This window comes from Myxine glutinosa, chromosome 1 (assembly GCF_964187855.1).
Source record: "Myxine glutinosa chromosome 1, kmMyxGlut1.1, whole genome shotgun sequence".
Taxonomy (NCBI): domain Eukaryota; kingdom Metazoa; phylum Chordata; class Myxini; order Myxiniformes; family Myxinidae; genus Myxine; species Myxine glutinosa.
The window spans coordinates 290,333,162-290,350,993 of NC_136261.1; the positions used below are offsets into that span (position 1 = coordinate 290,333,162).

Consider the following 17,832-nt stretch of genomic DNA (forward strand, 5'->3'; position numbering starts at 1 on the left):
TTTTTGTGTGTTTTTTTTAATACACATAAATACATAAAATCACATAAAATACACATAAATACACATAAAAATCAGATCAGAATCAGAATCGATATTCTCACAATCATCACAACACACCAGACACGTAGTTAATTACACAGTGCTTCCTTGTAAACAATGTTCTTTGTCTTTCCTTGTTCGGATAGGATGTATAGATTGTTCTCTTGTCCTACACGACTACATCCTACGTATAGTTGGCCATGGGAGAAGCACGGGGAATCAAGGTTCAGTCCGACCACCTTGAGAGATTGTCCTTGCGCCTTGTTGATGGTCATGGCAAAGCTGAGCCGTACGGGGAATTGGAGCCTTTTGAACTCGAATGGCAGATCAGATGGTATGATTGGTATCCTCGGAATGAAGACCTGTTCCCGCTATAGTTTCCCGTAAGTATGTTGGCCTCAATTACGTGAGGCATCAACTTTTTGATAGCCAGTCGTGTGCCGTTGCACAGTTTTGGAGGATCGATATTTCTCAGGAGCATGATTGGAGCACCCTCCTTTAGATGGAGTATGTGGGGAGGCACACCCGGAGGCTGTAGCGAATTGAGGAACTCTACCGGGTAATGGACAGTCTCCTGGTCGTTTTGGATTGAGTCGACAGATCGGTAAGTTCTTAGATCCCAAGGAATAGTCTGCAGAAGATCAAAATTGATTTTGTCCACTGCATCGTTCTTTGGGGGCTGGAATTGCCCTTTCACAGAGCCAGGAGTGATTTCGGTAGTTGGCGGAGATGTTGGGGAAGACGTTCGCCTTGAGTTCGTCAGCCGTGGTGACATTGTTGCCGCATGGTACGATGTCCAGTCCATCTTCAGGACACGTCTCCAAATCTCCGTTTCCGATCTGTAACAGCTTCGCTGAAAAGTCGCCTGCAGCTACATCTCCATGAAGGGTGACACGCATGTTTGTGCTGAGTTTCAACTTCGTCACTTTTGACCATAGAGGAGATGCCTTCTGTCTCTGACTTCTGTCTTCTGTCTGACTTCTGTCTGCCTTCTGTCTTCTGTTCTTCTTCTGGATCTTCTGTCTCTCGCTGTCTGGCCCTCGCCAGACATTGTTGATTGGCGTTTAGACGTGCCTCTGTCTCATCTTCTGTCTCTTGCTGTCTGAATCTAGAGACACGTTCTTGATTGGCTTGTCGATGGTGAAAAGTATCTTCATCGGTTTCATGGAGTCTCCGATCAGTGATTTTCCTTGCTCGGGAGGTTGAACGCAACAAATTTCTTTTCTTCGGTGCCATTGCCTTTATCACAGTCAGTCTTCCAGTCACTCACTCGTAGACAAGTTCGAATTTTTTTCACTTTTACGTTTACACGTGGTAACAAACGACCCAAATGCAAGATTGCAACTCTGCGTCGTGTCGTGGGCGTGGCCAACGTGGCCTCATGCTCCCAGGTGATTGGCTAACTCGAGCTCGAGCGAGCCATAATGCGCTACGTTATGGCAAAAAATATGGATCTAAAGATGAAAGAAAAAAAAACCTATGTGGTGTGAATGGAAATGTTCCTCGCTGAAATGTGAAAAAACGCAATCGCTTTTCGCTCTGAATTACGTGCGAACGCGTAACTGTGAGTTTATGGCGGCAAGGATGGAACATCATGTGATAGCTCTGAGCGAATCAGCACGCTGCTCTGCCACCGGCTCAGATTCCGTGTATAATATTCCTCGCTGAAATGTGCTGAGGTAAATATGAATAAAAAATATGGATCTCGTCAAATGTTTTTAGGTAGGCCATGTTCTTCCCAGGCTCAATGGCCACGTCTATGCCAAATATCAAGCACGTGAGCCTCTCCGTTTCAGAGTCCATCGGTAACATTACACACACACACACACACACACACACACACACACACACACACACACACACACACACACAAACTGTGTTTTATACATATAGAATATATATATATATATATATATATATATATATATATATATATATATATTGTTGCGGATATGGGTTTTGCATCCATCCATATCCGCTTGTAAATATTCCCCTATTTCCTCAATACTTCCCAACTATCCCCAATCCCCCATTCCCTAGTCCCATTTTCTGTAAACAACACTCTGTAGACCCGACCTCCCCCTATTTCCCCCATTAAATGTCGTGCCCAGGTTCACCGCATCTCATGTAAGACAACTATAGGACATCTTGCTAGTTATTCTTAGTCTATGTCAGTTAAGGACTCGTTTCGATTAATTCTGACCCTTCGTTGCACCAGAATGTGATTGTATGGCACCGTTAGGAAGTTTAGGACCTCCCGATACCTCCCCGCAGCTCTTCCTCACGGTTCAGCAACAACAGCAACGGCAGCGGCGGGCGCGGGGAGTGCGCGTCCTCACTCCGGCTTGGTTGGTAGGGGGTGTTGGGAGGGCACCAGGCCTCCCCAACGAGCCGCCATCGAACATGTGCTCGACGGGGTTACCAAATAGGGGCTCCCTGTCAGCTCCTCGTCAAGGGCGGAGCCCGGTAACCCCCGCACCCAATGGAAGCGGCAGACCGGCCCCAGTGGGGCGGAGCCAACCAGCCGAGGGCGTGTCACTCCCCGCTGAGCATGCGCAGGGAGAGGGAGGTGACGTCAGATGCGCGCTGAGCTTGGAGCAAGCAAGACGTACCCTCCGAGCGCTGTGAGGCCTCCCCGCATCTTCTGGACTGGACCGTGCTTTATCCTGTCCCCGAGCCAAGGTGCACCTTGTGCCATCGAACTACCTGTCCCTCCCTGCCATCAATCCCTGTGTAAGTCAGCCTTGTTCCGTTTGTCTGTGGTCTGTCCGGGAATAGATAAGATTGTATTTAAGTGCCCATCTCTTCTGTGTCTTTTACCTCACTCTGCCGTGTAATCTACCCCCTTTTCTCCACCACTGTAATTATACCCTCCTCCGGAGGTCTTGAGAACTGTACCCCTTGCGTCGTTTCCTCTTTCCCAGGCGTCGCGTCCTTTCCATCATTGATTTGGCATAGCGCGATTTGGTCAACGTCTGGGTGGAATCGGGGTCTAGTCGGGGAATAACTGTTCGGTTCGCGGCAATACCACCGTTCGGTAAATAACATCTAAACCGCGTCCGTAACAATATATATATATATATATATATATATATATATGCATATATAGTTGTGTGTGCGCGTGTATATATATATATATATATATATATATATATATATATATATATTGTTGCAGATCTGCCACCGGCCTTCTCCCCATATCAAGGGGGGATTAATCCCCTTGTCTTTACTGACCGGGCGCGACGCGAGACCTATTACGTCCCTTCTGGACAGCGCCAAATAGGGTTTTGGGACCAAATTCTCTCGTACCTAAGAACAAGCACTGCCCTGGAAGCGAGGCAATAAGCCTCGCACGAACCATGTGTGATGGTGATACGCCGAGCGGTTTGCGTACACGTGATCTGCACCGTTATAGATAATGGAACCTGATTCAAGCGAGCTTATTTGTGCCATGCTAAGTCAATGGAGAAATAATAATAATAATACATTTATTTTATATAGCGCTTTCACAAAGACGATCGAATAAGAAGAAAATGGAAGAACAAATAGATTTAATTATTATTGCACGTATTTACAGCTCAGGACGAAGAGACACAGCGAAATCCTTAGACAGTCTTATTCCTAATACCCCAGGACAAATGGGCCCGTCTCACTCACACTCACACGGGGATTGCTGATGGGCAGGGTGATGTTCTCCAGCGCCGCGGTGGTCGTCCAGGATCGACTCCGTCTCACTCTCCACGGTCCCCGGCACGTCCCGCGAAGAAGGAGGTAGGCGAAGGCAGGAACTCGTATCGTGTCGCTCGAACAAAGCGGCAAAAATCTCGAGGCGAACGGTAGAGGGCGGACTTTGCGCGGCTGGCGGTTATTCAGCCGCGTTCACTCGCTTTCACTGAACCACGCAAGTTATAACCGCCCTGGCTGCGCCCACATATTCCTCGTCACCAAGTTCATACAGCGCGAATTATTCCCTTCAAGCGCGTCTCCTTTCTCCGAACTCAGAACTCCTCGACTCAACTTGACGAGCACCTGCCTCTCCCTTCTCATAACTCACGAGCGCGTAACTCAACTGGCGCCTCTCCCTCCTCATAACTCAACTCACAAGTGCCTCTCCCTTCTCATAACTGAGGTGGGGGCTTTGCGCGATCGGTTTTATTGCCATGCCCTTAGCCCGATCGAATGTCCCAACCACGCCCTGTGATGCTGTGCTGCAGCCACACGCTGTGAGTCCTGATTGGTGGCTCATTCTTACCATCCCCACTGCTGCCACGCTGATCTCAACCCTCCTCCACCTGCCGAGGCCTACCTCATGTTAACTCGACTCATGAGCAACCAATGCTTAACAAACTGGATCGAGCCTGGAGAGGTGGATTGGTTTGTAGAAGTAGGGCCTATCCTCCTGTCTTTACAACAACACAGGATTAACATTGGAAGGGGCCTACTCTCACATATACTAAGACATAACTATACTACAAATGAGGCTACATGTTGCTCATGTGACTAACTATGGGGGGGCAAACCTTTAACCTTTATTAAGCTTTACTGTACCAATCTCAAAACCGCAGCACTGCCCCCCTCCCTCGTCAGACTCGTCCCCGAGTCGAACCCACACAAGTGTGAACGACCGGTTTTGAGAAATACTTGGGACTAGTTTTTAATTACATGTGACACTTAGATGTGGTTCCCCTCTAACATTTAATCTAACCCCGTGTATGCGAAAGTTTTACAACACTAAATATGTCCCACCTACTGCGTTGTGTAACTAACTCACAGAATCGCACCCACAACTAACCGAATTGCAGAATTAATTCTCAAACTACACATAAAGCCGGTGGGTAGCATCTTATTTACAATCACAGAACCCTAATTATTTACATCTCTGTAACCCAGGACCTGTTCTTTTTTTGGAAAGAATATTGGAGGGGAGAAAAAGCATGGCAATGCACCAATACACCAAAACACATTCATTAATGCACAGTTCAAAAAGTTCACCATTTGCTGCTGGGCCGCATCTTCTTCTTGCTTCATCTTCTGTGTGCAATAAAAATTTAGTTCTTCTTTCCTGGCACACCAGAATAAAATGTACAAGAACCCGTTTTCGTTTTTATTTGTCAGCAAGGCCAACCCTATGTGGTCCAACTGTGTGACATTGATGCCACTCAAAACCAGTGGTCCGAAGATGAAAGGTATGTTTGCAGCAAATGACTGCTCAGCAAAGTGTAAGGCCACAAAACGTGTGGTCCATGTGTAATGTGGTGCATGCAGCAAAGTGTCTGTGCATGTGCAGCAAAGTTATAATAAAGAGTATGGCAGCAAAGTTATAATAAAGAGTATGGCAGCAAAGTACCGCGCCGTTCATCTGCATGGGTGTAGCAATGTGCAGCCACACAGGTGTAGCAAAGTGCAGCCGCACAGTTCGAGGGTGCTGCACACTCCTCTCCAAAATGGGTCCATGGGTGGGGAGGAGAGACAAAGCACAGTTAGCAAAGGAAAGGGCACAAGGGTACACATCAATCAAGGCAATGCAACATGAGGGGCGCGGGAGAGCGAGCAGAGCAAGCTTGTCCCCAACCGTTCGAACCCCCCCCCCCCCCCCACACCCTCCCCATGTCAGCTTACCCTACCCTTGCCCTTCCCTGTATTTACAAATTACAAATCCATCTCGACGTCCTGTCTCCCATATCCCCCTCTAATCCAAATTCGTCGTCCAATCCCTCCCAAGATGGAAGAGATGGAATACTCACCATGTCTCGTCACGTCGAGATGCGTCTTACTCACTCAAATCATCCACTTGGTGCTGGTGCGGAGCTTTGTCACCTCTGTGAATGAATGTGGATGGCGCGAAGGGAATTCCTGTTCCTAACTACTCTAATTGACATTAACTCCTTTACACTACCCGGGGTCATGCCCTGCCAATCTGCATCTTTAAACTATGCGGTTCCAAAAAACCAATTCCCATTGACCCACCCTGTGGTGCTCTTCCAAATTTGGGTCTCACTCCCCAATTTTTCAATCTGTGCCTTTGCACAATTTCGGGGCTGGGTCGTGTGGTTCCACTAGCAGGTCTACCTACCTGCGCACATCCGCCACTGAAGTCGCCACCCGAGCTTACCTTGCTCCTTGCGACTACCTAAATTGGGGAAGGCCCCTCCTGGCTCTCTCACCCCCTGATGCCCTCTGGCATTGGGCTACTCGGGTCCTCCTCTTGGATCATCGGGCCCCATTCAACACTACTCTGACTGGCTCCCAGAGTCTACCTGCGGCCTCACCTGGCCGACAGACTACCAGTGGCGGAGTGCTCCAATAACCATACGCACCAACAAAGCCCACACGCCCAGCCATTCACTGACTCATGCACCCAACTAAGCACTTCCTGCTACTTCCTGCACCACATATGTCAATCTCCAAACAATTTCCCTAAACCCTCTACCTGACTTTAAACTACCCTCCCCGGGTATTCGTGAAGGGGTACATCTTCCCCCATTCACTCCTTCGCACCATGCATACCACACCTTCTATCCCGCACCAAGCATTCCACACCAAATATTCTCACACACACCAAGCTCTCTTGCACACATCTTGTGCTCTCATACCTGTTCCCCACTTGCAAACCATGCAAGTCAATTCACTTCTACACGCTCCATTCGTCCTCAATATACCACTCATACACCACCTCTGGTTATCCCCAACCAATGCCTCATTTGCTCAAGCTCATCCACACACAGTGATTCTCATTCAATTCCTCATTTGCTCAAGCTCATCCACAAACACACACATCATCATCTAACTCGCTGCTTTTCCCCTAAACCTCGTCCTTTCCCGTCTTCCCTTACACTATGCACTTCCCTCGTCATTAACATCCACCTAATCTCTCTACGTCCCCGCTACCTGTACAAAAGTCATGACTTAAATCTCGTCCCTATTGTCATCTCTAAATCCCTAACAATATCCTTGCCCACCCTCGGCTAGTTTTCACTGCCACCCCATAATCTAGTGCTCATGTGCCCCAATGTGAGGAATGGTAAAACGACCATCCCTCCACACCGGGCACCATTCCCCAACACTATCACCCCCCAGTCCTCTGCACTATGAGCCCCCGTCATTGGAGGTACTGGGCCCTGCCTCGGCCTCTAAAGCCGAGGCGATCCATGACGGCACCTGCTCGCCAGTGTAGGGTCTTATCCGCTCAGCATGGACGATCCGAGGGAGGGCTCGTGGCCCCATTCTGATCTTAATGACCATGTCACAAATTTGTGCCAGGACAACCCCCAGGCCTTGCCAGGGCGAGGTGAGTTTGGGTCACCTGCCCTTCCGCCTCCGGGGATTGAAGAACCAAATCTTCATCCCCGGAGATTACTGACTCCCCTCGCTCCTGTGGTCATACCTGCGCTTCATCTTGGCACACGCCAGCTGAAGCTGGCGGCGTGCGAAGGCATGGACTCTCTCCATGCCTTCCTCCAGGTGACGTGCATAGCCCTCCCCCGGCGGTCTATCAGAGGTCTCTGGCATGGGACAGCATAGCAGGTCGGCAGGAGCCCGCAACTCCCGCCTGTACATAAGCAACGCCGGACTTTATGCGGTGGCCCCGTGCTGGCTGGATCAGTAGGCCATTAACAAATACGGGAGATGTTCGTCCCAGTCGTCCTGATGGGTGGTCGTAAATAATGCCAATTGTTGAACCAGGGTTCGGTTGAACCTTTCCACCATCCCGTCAGATTGTGGTCTTAAGGGCGTTGTTCATGTCTTCCTAATTGACAGGAGCTTGCACACATCTTTTAGCAATTGACTCTCAAAATTTCGACCCTGGTCGGTGTGCAGCTCCTCCGGAATCCCATGCCTACATACAAATCCTTTAACGAAGGCCTGTGTGACCACCCCGGCTTCTTGGTTGGGGAGGGCATAGGCCTCCGGCCACTTGGTGAAATAGTGCATTACAACTTGGATGTACTTATTACCTTGGCGGGTGTGGGGTAGTGGTCCTAGAATATCCATGGCCACCCGCTCAAGGGGAGCCCCCACCTGGTGTAATTGAAGGGGGGCGGGCCCCTAATCCTCCGTGCTGGTCCCTTTTTAGCAGCACAGGCGTCGCATCTCCAACACCAGTCCTGTATATCACGCCCCATATTCACCCAATAGAACCTCCGGTGGACCCGAGATGTAGTCTTTGTTCTACCCAAACGGCCGCCGGAGCGGGTACCATGCACCTGCTGCAATATGGTGTTTTTAAATTTGTCTGGAACTATCACCAGCCAGGAAGTTCTTTCAGAGGGATTCTCTATCCCAGTCCCGATTGTGATGGGTGTCTGCTCTCACATTGTGGTGGGTGTCCGCTCTCACAAATGGGTTCGGGCCAATTCCTAATATTTCCTAGGGACTCCCTCCGGGGCCGGATCGGCTGGATGTTCTCACCCCTCACTGCCGCGACTTCATTAACTGGGGTGCAGCCAGCTATCTTCGTGCCCTGTCCTACAGTGCGTGGTTCTGTACTTACATTAATTACCCGGACGGCCACCACCGGCCCGTCCGTTTTTACGAGGGTGCCGCCCACGACGAAACCCGGGATGGACTGCACTGCCACCGGTTTGACTCGGCCGCAGGACTCCTGCCATGTTGGGCGAGCTAGCCATCGGGCCGGCACTATGGCCTCGGCTCTTGGGGGAATTGTCACGGCCTCAGAAACCTCCAGCTCCGTCCTCTTGGCCATGCTCACCCCGCCCAATGGCAGCTCATCTATTCCCACTTGCAGGGTCCCCCGGCACAAATCGATTTTACAACCGCTGGCAGTCAACAGATCCAACCCGATTAGGCATGGGTCGCACACCTACGCCACCCAAACTTCTATCTCCCTCTTTACCGACCCCAACTTGAGGGTTACAAAACCACGCCCTATGATGGGGGCCGTTACCCTTGTAGCCAGCTGCAAACTATGATTTTCCAGATGCTGGATTTTATCCCAGCTGTCTGCACTCGAATTAAGGATCAGAGGGCTGATGATCGTGGTGCTAGCTCCTGTGTCCACTACAGCGTCGACCCCCACGCCGGCAATTTTGCACCGAATTGTCAAATTACTAGTACCAATTTGGCCACAATAGATGACCTGTCGTGTCAATGAGGGCTCTTCACCATCCCCTACTGTCGAACGCGTTCCTGCATGCTCGGCACATGTTAGTTTCCCGGGCCCCGGCGGGGGGTGTCTGGGGTCGGCTAGCCCGACACGTTCGAGGTGGAGTTGATGGTCCCGGCTGCCGGGGTCTGTCCCGGCGCGGGGCTCGACACTCCCACGCATGGTGACCCACCCGGTTACAATTAAAACACCTCACCTGGTAAGATGCTTGCCTCCGGAATTCCAAATTGCCCCCCCTAAATGTCCTAATTGGGGCACTTGATCGTGGCCTACCGTGTGCCACCTCTGGAGCCACCTGCCATGGTCCAGATCCCACTAGGCGCTGGTCCACCAGCCTTTGGACCATATCCTCCAGGTCAGGGCCCCTTTCGGGGGCGGATCCTCTCAGGGGGCCGCCACCAGCCATGGGCCCTACCTGTCTCACTGCCACTGCGTGGAGCTCGCTCCCCCGGGCCAGGGGCCTTGCTGCCTCCCAACGGGCCGCAGCGTCGGCCGCCTGGCTCAGGGTCTGCGTGCGCCACATTGCGAGCTGTTGCCGAAGCTCGGGGTCCGGGAAGGCCTGGATGAAAAGGTCCAGCGCAAAGCTTTCCTCGGAGGTCGCGACCATGTCCACATGCGCTATCTCCACTGCGTGGCGAATGTCGTAAACTAATTCCCCGATGGTCTCCTGGGGTTTTCTCTTTCGCACCGCGAGCTGAGCTTTAACAAGCTCGCTCTGCTGTTCAACACCAAAACAATGAATTAGGGCCGAGCGGAGATCCAACAGGGTGAGAGCACCCGGTGGTAAAGCAGTCAGGACCTCCGCCGCCGCACCACGCAGTGCTGCCACAAGGTGTACCCCACCTTCGTCCGGGTTCCAACCATTACCCCTACACACATGGTCGAATTGCACCAGATACGCCCTCAAATCGCTCTTGCCGTCATACGGCGCGAGCGGAACCTTATGGCCGCCCGGCGGCCGGACCCCGTGCGCCGCTCCCTGCGGAGTTAACGCGGGGCTGAACCATTCGGGCCCCCATAGTACACTACCTGCTGGGGGCTCGCGTGCGTCCCCCGTCCCTCTAAAGACCACCCCGGTCGGTGTCCATGCCTGAGCCGCCTCGTCGGGACCCGCTACCCATTCCTTACTCGCACACCCTGGCTCAGAAACACCTCTCGCACACCCCATGGTTGGACACCCAAGCGCACACTCTCTCTCTCTCCATGCCCACTGTGGCAGTCGTACACCTTACATTCGACCTTTCACGACCAGCTTTCACGACCATTCGACCAGCTTGTCGAACCTCCCCTCGCATCGTACACATTTCCGCCCATATCGTCACTCACCTCAGCGCTTCTTCTTCCTCGCTTCTCCTCTGCCACCTGCAAACTCTTTATTTGGTTAGCAAGCACGTCATCACGATGTGAACACATACCTTGCACATATTCCATCACCTTCTCTTTTATTTCTTTTTTAGTCTCCTCCCGTCTCTTTTTAATTTCACTCATCCTTCTTCTACCTCCTCTAACTTTTGTTTCACCCCTTCTATTTCCCGGTGTGCCCCCACAATTTCTTCTAAGACCACCCTGGTCATCTCTATATGGGTCCGAACCTCTCGTTCCCTTGTCCTCAACGTCTCTACCACGTCATCTAACCTCTTTGTCAGCCCTTCGTGTACCAATTGACACTCCTTCTTCGTCGCTATTACCTCCCGTCTTATTTCCTTTTGTGCTGCTTTCAGCCCCCCTATCACGTCCGTGTTCTTACCCACTTGCTCCCTTAACTCCTGCTGTCCCACTGTCAGCTTCTCTACTTCCCGCGTCAATTCCTCTATACCCCCATGTAACCTAGCCGTACTCTTCCTCAACCCCTTCTCCACGCGCTCCTCGCACTGCTTTACCTCGGCGCGTACCAATGCGACCTCTTCGCTCAACCCGCGCCTTATGTCCTCCCCCATCTCTTCCATTTCCCTCTTATACGCCACCCTCATTTATTCCATTTCGTTCTTTTGGGTGTCCATTTAGCTTTCCAGCCCCTTTTTCACCTCTTCCAATTGATCACCCATTTTTTTTATGTCCCGGGTGGATTTGTCCTCCAATTCTTTCATTTGCTTACTCATTTCTTTGTTTTCCCGCATGGATTTGTCCCCGTTACGCCTTGCTTCGTCCCTTTGTTCTCTCATTTCCTCACTCCTTTTATTATTGTCGCACTTTGACTCTGCCATGTATTCGCTGTATCGTGCCATGAACTGCTGCAGGACAAAGGCCGTTGGTACAGCGGGTTCGGCTCTCGCCGCCACGTGCGAGGCGCTGCCATTTTCTACACCTACTGCCGACCCTTCATCAATTGCCTCTTCTTCCCCCAATTCTTCCTGTGGGTCCTGGGTTATCAACTCTTCCTCTTCATTTACCCCCACCGGCATTCGACTGCTTTGGCTAGCCATGGCACAAATTTAATTAATGATGTGGTTCTTGGTTCTTAAAAACTAAATTTCGGTCGATCGTAATTTTGGAGTGCGTTAAGCGCACTTCGGGTCCTATCCCAAACTCCTGATACCAATTGTTGTGGCCAATATGTACAATTGGTGTCCAAAATTTGGTCTAAAAAATTTCGTCCTAGGTTCCAAATCCCCACTCCTGACAACCAATTGTTGCATATCTGCCGCCGGCCTTCGCCCCTTATCAAGTGGGGATTAATCCCCTTGTCTTTACTGACCTGGCGCGACCCGAGACCTATTACGTCCCTTCCGGACAGCGTCAAATAGGGTTTCGGGACAAAATTCGCTCGCACCTAAGTACTAGCACTGCCCTGGAAGCGAGGAAATAAGCCTCGCACTAACCACGTGTGATGGTGATATGCCGAGCGGTTTGTGTACACGTGATCCGTTCCATTTGAGATAATGGAACCCGATTCAAGCGATCTTATTCGTGCCACGCTTAGTCAATGGAGAAATCACAAAGACGATCAAATAAGAAGAAAAGGAAGAACAAATAGATTTAATTATTATTGCACGTATTTACAGCTCAGGACGAAGAGACACAGGGAAATCCTTCAACAGTCTTATTCTTAATACCCCAGGACAAATGGGCCCGTCTCACTCACACTCACACGGGGATTGCTGATGGGCAGGGTGATGTTCTCCAGCGACGCGGTGGTCGTCCAGGATCGGCTCCGTCTCACTCTCCACGGTCCCAGGCACGTCCCGCGAAGATGGAGGTAGGCGATGGCAGGAACTCGTATCGTGTCGCACGAACAAAGCGGAAAAAATCTCGGGGCGAACGGTAGAGGGCGGACTTTGTGTGGCTGGCGGTTATTCAGCCGCATTCACTCGCTTTCGCTGAACCGCACAAGTTATAACCGCCCTGGCTGCGCCCACGAATTCCTCGTCACCAAGTTCATACAGCGCGAATGATTCCCTTCAAGCGCGTCTCCGAACTCAGAACTCCTCGACTCAACTTGACGAGCGCCTGCCTCTCCCTTCTCATAACTCAACACACGAGTGCCTCAACCTTTTCATAACTGATGTGGGGGCTTTGCGCGATTGGTTTTATTGCCATGCCCTTAGCCCGATCGAATGTCCCAACCATGCCCTGTGATGCTGTGCTGCAGCCACACGCTGTGAGTCCTGATTGGTGGCTCATTCTTACCGTCCCCACTGCTGCCGCGCCGATCTCAACCCTCCTCCACATGCCGAGGCCTACTTCGTGTTAACTCGACTCGTGAGCAACCAATGCTGAACAAACTGGATCGAGCCTGAAGGGGTGGAATGGTTTGTAGAAGTAGGGCCTATCCTCCTGTCTTTACAACAATGCAGGATTAACATTGGAAGGGGCCTACTCTCACATATACTAAGACATAACTATACTACAAATGAGGCTACATGTTGCTCGTGTGACTAACAATGGGGGGCAAACCTTTAACCTTTATTAAGCTTTACTGTGTGGCGGGCACATGGAGCAATAATTCCGCGCACCAGTGGGTGGCGCGAGCGCCCAGGCGGGGACCGATGGCACATGCCCCACCCTTCGACCGAGCGGCCACGCCTGGGGACTAGGCGTGGCCTCGGCACATATATGCGGGCTCTAAGCTGGAGCCCGCCCAGTGCTGCAGTTCGAGCTTTTATAATAAAGACTCTTTTGGTTTTACCAAACGCGTTGTGGTCTACCTCTTTGGCAAGCAAGTTGTGTGCGCAGCACCTCACTTCACTGGTGACCCAGATTGGTTTAGCCGTTGCTGACCACCGAACGCGCCATGGCCAACAACGCCGTCACGGTAAAACTCCCAGAGTTTTTGGAAGCACAGGCCGATGTGTGGTTCGTGCAGGCCGAAGCGCAATTTCAGCTTCGAGGCATAACTGCAGACGAGACCCGTTACTACCACGTGGTCGCCTCCCTCGGGCCCGGCACTGCCGCACAAGTCGTGTCCATCCTGCGGCATCCGCCGGTCGACCACAAGTACGGGGCACTCAAACGTCTCCTCATCGCCATGTTCGGCCTCACGGAGATCGAATGGGCCGACCGCCTCCTGGATCTTCCCGAACTCGGCGACACACGACCATCCGTGCCGATGGATTGTATGCTGTCGCTGCTGGGTGACCAAGCCCCGGATTTCTTATTCCGGGCGCTTTTCCTACGCCAGCTACCTCTACAGGTACACCTCGCGCTGGCCGGTTCCAAAATAAAGGAACCCCGCACCATGGCCGTAGAGGCCGACAAGTTCTTCGCGGCTTGCGACATGCGGTCGAGTTACGATGCGGCTGTCGTGGATCCCGAGGCAGATGCTACTGCGTCCCTCGTGGCCGCTGCCATGCCCCGCCCACCACCACCACCACCACTACCACCACCGCCGAGGGAGCTGCGGCCGCCGCTGCCGCAAGCCTGGTGCTATTTCCATGCCAGGTTCGGCCACAAGGCTAAGAAGTGTTGCCTGCCGTGCTCGTTTGACAAGTCGGGAAACGACTGGGCCGGCGCTCGTTTGTGGCCCTGAGCATCAGCCATTCCAGCAGCCTCCTATTCATCATGGACACCTTGTCCAGGTGCCGTTTCCTCTGCGATACAGGAGCGCAGGTAAGCGTCATCCCAGCCTACACGTCCGACAAGCGAACCGCGGGCCGGGGCCCCGCGTTGCTTACCGCCAACGGTACACCCATCCGCACATTCGGGAAGCGCTGCCTCTCCCTGCAGTTCGGAGGGCAGTGCTTTCAATGGTCGATCGTGACCGCCAGCGTGCCCATGGCATTGCTCAGTGCGGACTTCCTATGTGCGCATGGGTTGTTGGTCGACCTAAAGCGCAGACGGCTCGTCCAGGCCGAAACCTTTAGCTCGCTCGCTTGTTCGCTGAGCAGCTCACTGAGCGGCTCACCGAGCGGCTTGCCAAGCGGCTTGCTGGACGGTTCCGTCCCGGCGAGTTTAGTTTGCATGCTTCCGGCAGCGGACGACTTTACCCGCCTCCTCGCCAGTTTCCCGGCCCTCACGTGGCCCACCTTCTCAGCGGTGGCTGTTAAACACGGGGTGGAGCATCACATCCCCATGGTCGGGCCGCCAGTCTATGCCCGGGCACACCGACTCGACCCCACGAAGCTCGCGGTGGCAAAAGCGGTGTTCGCCACGCTGGAGCAGCTGGGGATTGTGCAGCGCTCCAACAGTGCATGGGCTTCCCCGCTGCACATCGTGCCGAAGCCCAGTGGGGGATGGCGGCCGTGCGGGGACTACCGCCGGCTCAACGATGCCACCACCCCCGACCGCTACCCCGTCCCACACATTCAGGACTTTTCCACCCGGTTGGCCAACACGACCGTGTTTTCAAAGGTGGACCTCATCCGGGGCTACCATCAGGTCCCCGTCCAACCGGACGATGTCCCGAAGACGGCTCTCATCACCCCTTTCGGCCTCTTCGAATTTCTAAGGATGCCCTTTGGGTTGAAGAATGCGGCTCAGGCATTCCAGCGGCTTATGGATAGCATCTTGCGCGACTTACCTTTCCTGTTCGTCTGCCTGGACGACATCCTAGTCGCGAGCACGTCCCGGGAGGACCACCTGCTCCACCTCCGCACGCTTTTCGAATGCCTGGGCCAGCATGGCCTAATCATCAACCCTGCCAAGTGCCGTTTCGGTGTCGCCACCATCGACTTCTTGGGGTACCGCATCACCGTGCACGGGGCCGTCCCTTTACCGGCCAAGGTGGAGGCGGTCAGGGCTTTCCCGCGGCCCCGCATGATCAAGGGGCTCCAGGAGTTCCTGGGCATGGTAAACTTTCACCACCGCTTCGTGCACCACATCGCCCGGCTTCTCTGCCCCTTGCACGAGGCCCTTCAGGGCAAGCCGGGCAAAGGTGACATCGCATGGTCAGAGCCGATGGCCACGGCGTTCACGGGCGCAAAGTTGGCTCTGGCTGATGCCACCATGCTGGCGCACCCGGCGCCCGATGCACCGATCGCCCTCATCACCGACGTGTCGGACTACGCGGTGGGTGCGGTGCACGAGCAATGGGTGCGTGGTGCTTGGCAACCGCTGGCGTTTTTTAGCCGGAAGATTCGCCCGCACGAACGCCGGTACAGCACCTTCGACCGCGAGCTGCTCGGGCTTCACCTGGCGGTCCGACACTTCCGCCACCTGCTGGAGGGCCGCCCATTCATGGCCTTCATTGACCACAAGCCCCTTGTGTTCGTGATGGCCAGGGTCGCTGAGCCATGGTCAGCGCGGCAGCAGCGCCACCTCTCTGCCGTGTCCGAGTACACGACGGACATCCGTCACGTGGCGGGTAAGGACAACCCGGTGGTGAATTGCCTTTCCCGGTCCATCGTGCACGCGGTCCACCTCGGGGTCGACTATGCCCGGATGGCGGAGGCCCAGACCGCCGACCCCGGCATCCAGGCCTTGCGGACCGCCGTCATGGGCCTCCGCGTCACCGAGGTGCCGTTAAACGCTGCGGGCACGGCCCTCCTATGCGACGTCTCCCTCGGCCGGCCTTGCCCCATCGTGCCCGCTGGCTGGCAGCGCCCGGTGTTCGACACCATCCACGGCCTGTCCCATCCTGGCGCGAAGGCATCCCAGAAACTCGTCGGGGCGAAGTTCATCTGACATGGCCTCAGGAAGGACGTCCACGACTGGGCCAGGACGTGCCTTGCGTGCCAGCGCGCAAAGGTCCACCGCCACACCCAGGCACCGTTGGCCCCGTTTACAGTGCCCGAGCGGCGGTTCGACCACGTGCACGTCGACTTGGTGGGACCTCTGCCCCCCTCGCGAGGGTTCACCCACCTCCTCACCATGGTCGACCGCACCACGCAGTGGCCGGAGGCCATCCCATTGGCGGCGACGTCTGCGGCTGAGCTGGCGCAAGCCTTTATCGCCACTTGGGTTGCCCGGTTCTGTGCCCCCTCGGACATCTCGTCTGACAATGGCCCCCAGTTCACCTCGGAGCTCTGGGCCGTGGTGGCGCAAGGACTCGGGGTGAAGCCACACCACACCACGGCCTACCAACCCCAGGCCAATGTCCTGTGCGAGCGCTTTCATCGCTCCATGAAGGCCGCGCTCCGGGCCAGCCTCCGTGACGGCGGCTGGGTCGACAGGCTCCCCTGGGTCCTGCTGGGCCTCAGGACATCGCCCAAGGACGACCTGCGCACGTCCTCGGCGGAGTTGGTCTTCGGGCAACCACTGCGGGTACTGGGTGAATTTATCCCCGACTCCACGGCTCCTTGGTCCGCGGCGCAACAGCACTCCACCCTTCAGGAGACCACCCGGAGGTTCGCCCCGGTGCCAACGGCACACCACTGTTGCCCGCCTTCCCACGTCGCCCCGGAGCTTCGCACGGCAAAGTACGTGTTCATCCGGCACGACGACCACCGGGCACCGCTACGGCTCCCGTACGACGGGCCCTTCCGCGTGCTGGAGACCGGTGACAAGTTTTTCATGGTCGACGTCGGCGGTGCCCCAGATCGCATTTCCGTGGACTGCCTCAAGCCGGTCCACCTCGATCCGGACCACCCCCCGCCGGCAGCGCTGCCTCCGCGTCGAGGCTGCCCCCCGGCGGTCGGACCCCCGGCACCCCCGCCAGCAGCTCTGCCTCCACGTCGAGGCTGCCCCCTGGCGGTCGGTCCCCCGGCACCCCTCAGCCCCGCCGGCCCGCTGCCCCCCCAGCCCTGCACCCATCGCCAGGGGGCGTTTCGGCCAGGTCATCCGGCTTCCCCGCAAACTCACCCTTCAGGTGCGCGGGAATTCTGGGGGGGGGGCGCGTGTGGTGGGCACATGGAGCAATAATTCCGTGCACCAGTGGGTGGCGCGAGCGCCCAGGCGGGGACCGATGGCACATGCCCCACCCTTTGACCGAGCGGCCACGCCCGGGGACTGGGCGTGGCCTCGGCACATATATGCGGGCTCTAAGCTCGAGCCCGCCCAGTGCTGCAGTTCGAGCTTTTATAATAAAGACTCTTTTGGTTTTATCAAACGCGTTGTGGCCTACCTCTTTGGCAAGCAAGTTGTGTGCGCAGCACCACACTTCAACTGGACCAATCTCAAAACCGCAGCACTGCCCTTCTCCCTCGTCAGACTCGTCCCCGAGTCGAACCCACACAAGTGTGAACGGCCGGTTTTGAGAAAGACTTGGGACTAGTTTTTAATTACATGTGACACTTCGATGTGGTTCCCCTCTAACATTTAATCTCACCCCGTGTATGCGACAGTTTTACAACACT

At 54.4% G+C, this 17,832-nt stretch overlaps 1 protein-coding gene across 1 annotated transcript in view; it reads left to right on the forward strand.

The window, feature by feature from the left end:
• Window positions 1-239: 239 nt before the first annotated feature.
• The window catches only part of LOC144892205 (uncharacterized), a 225,086-nt gene continuing 207,493 nt past the window's right edge, over window positions 240-17,832 (forward strand). The window contains exons 1-2 of the mRNA XM_078777652.1: window positions 240-373; window positions 7,300-7,327. Of these exons, the coding sequence (XP_078633778.1) occupies window positions 240-373; window positions 7,300-7,327 (162 nt within the window). The remainder of the gene's footprint in view (window positions 374-7,299; window positions 7,328-17,832) is intronic.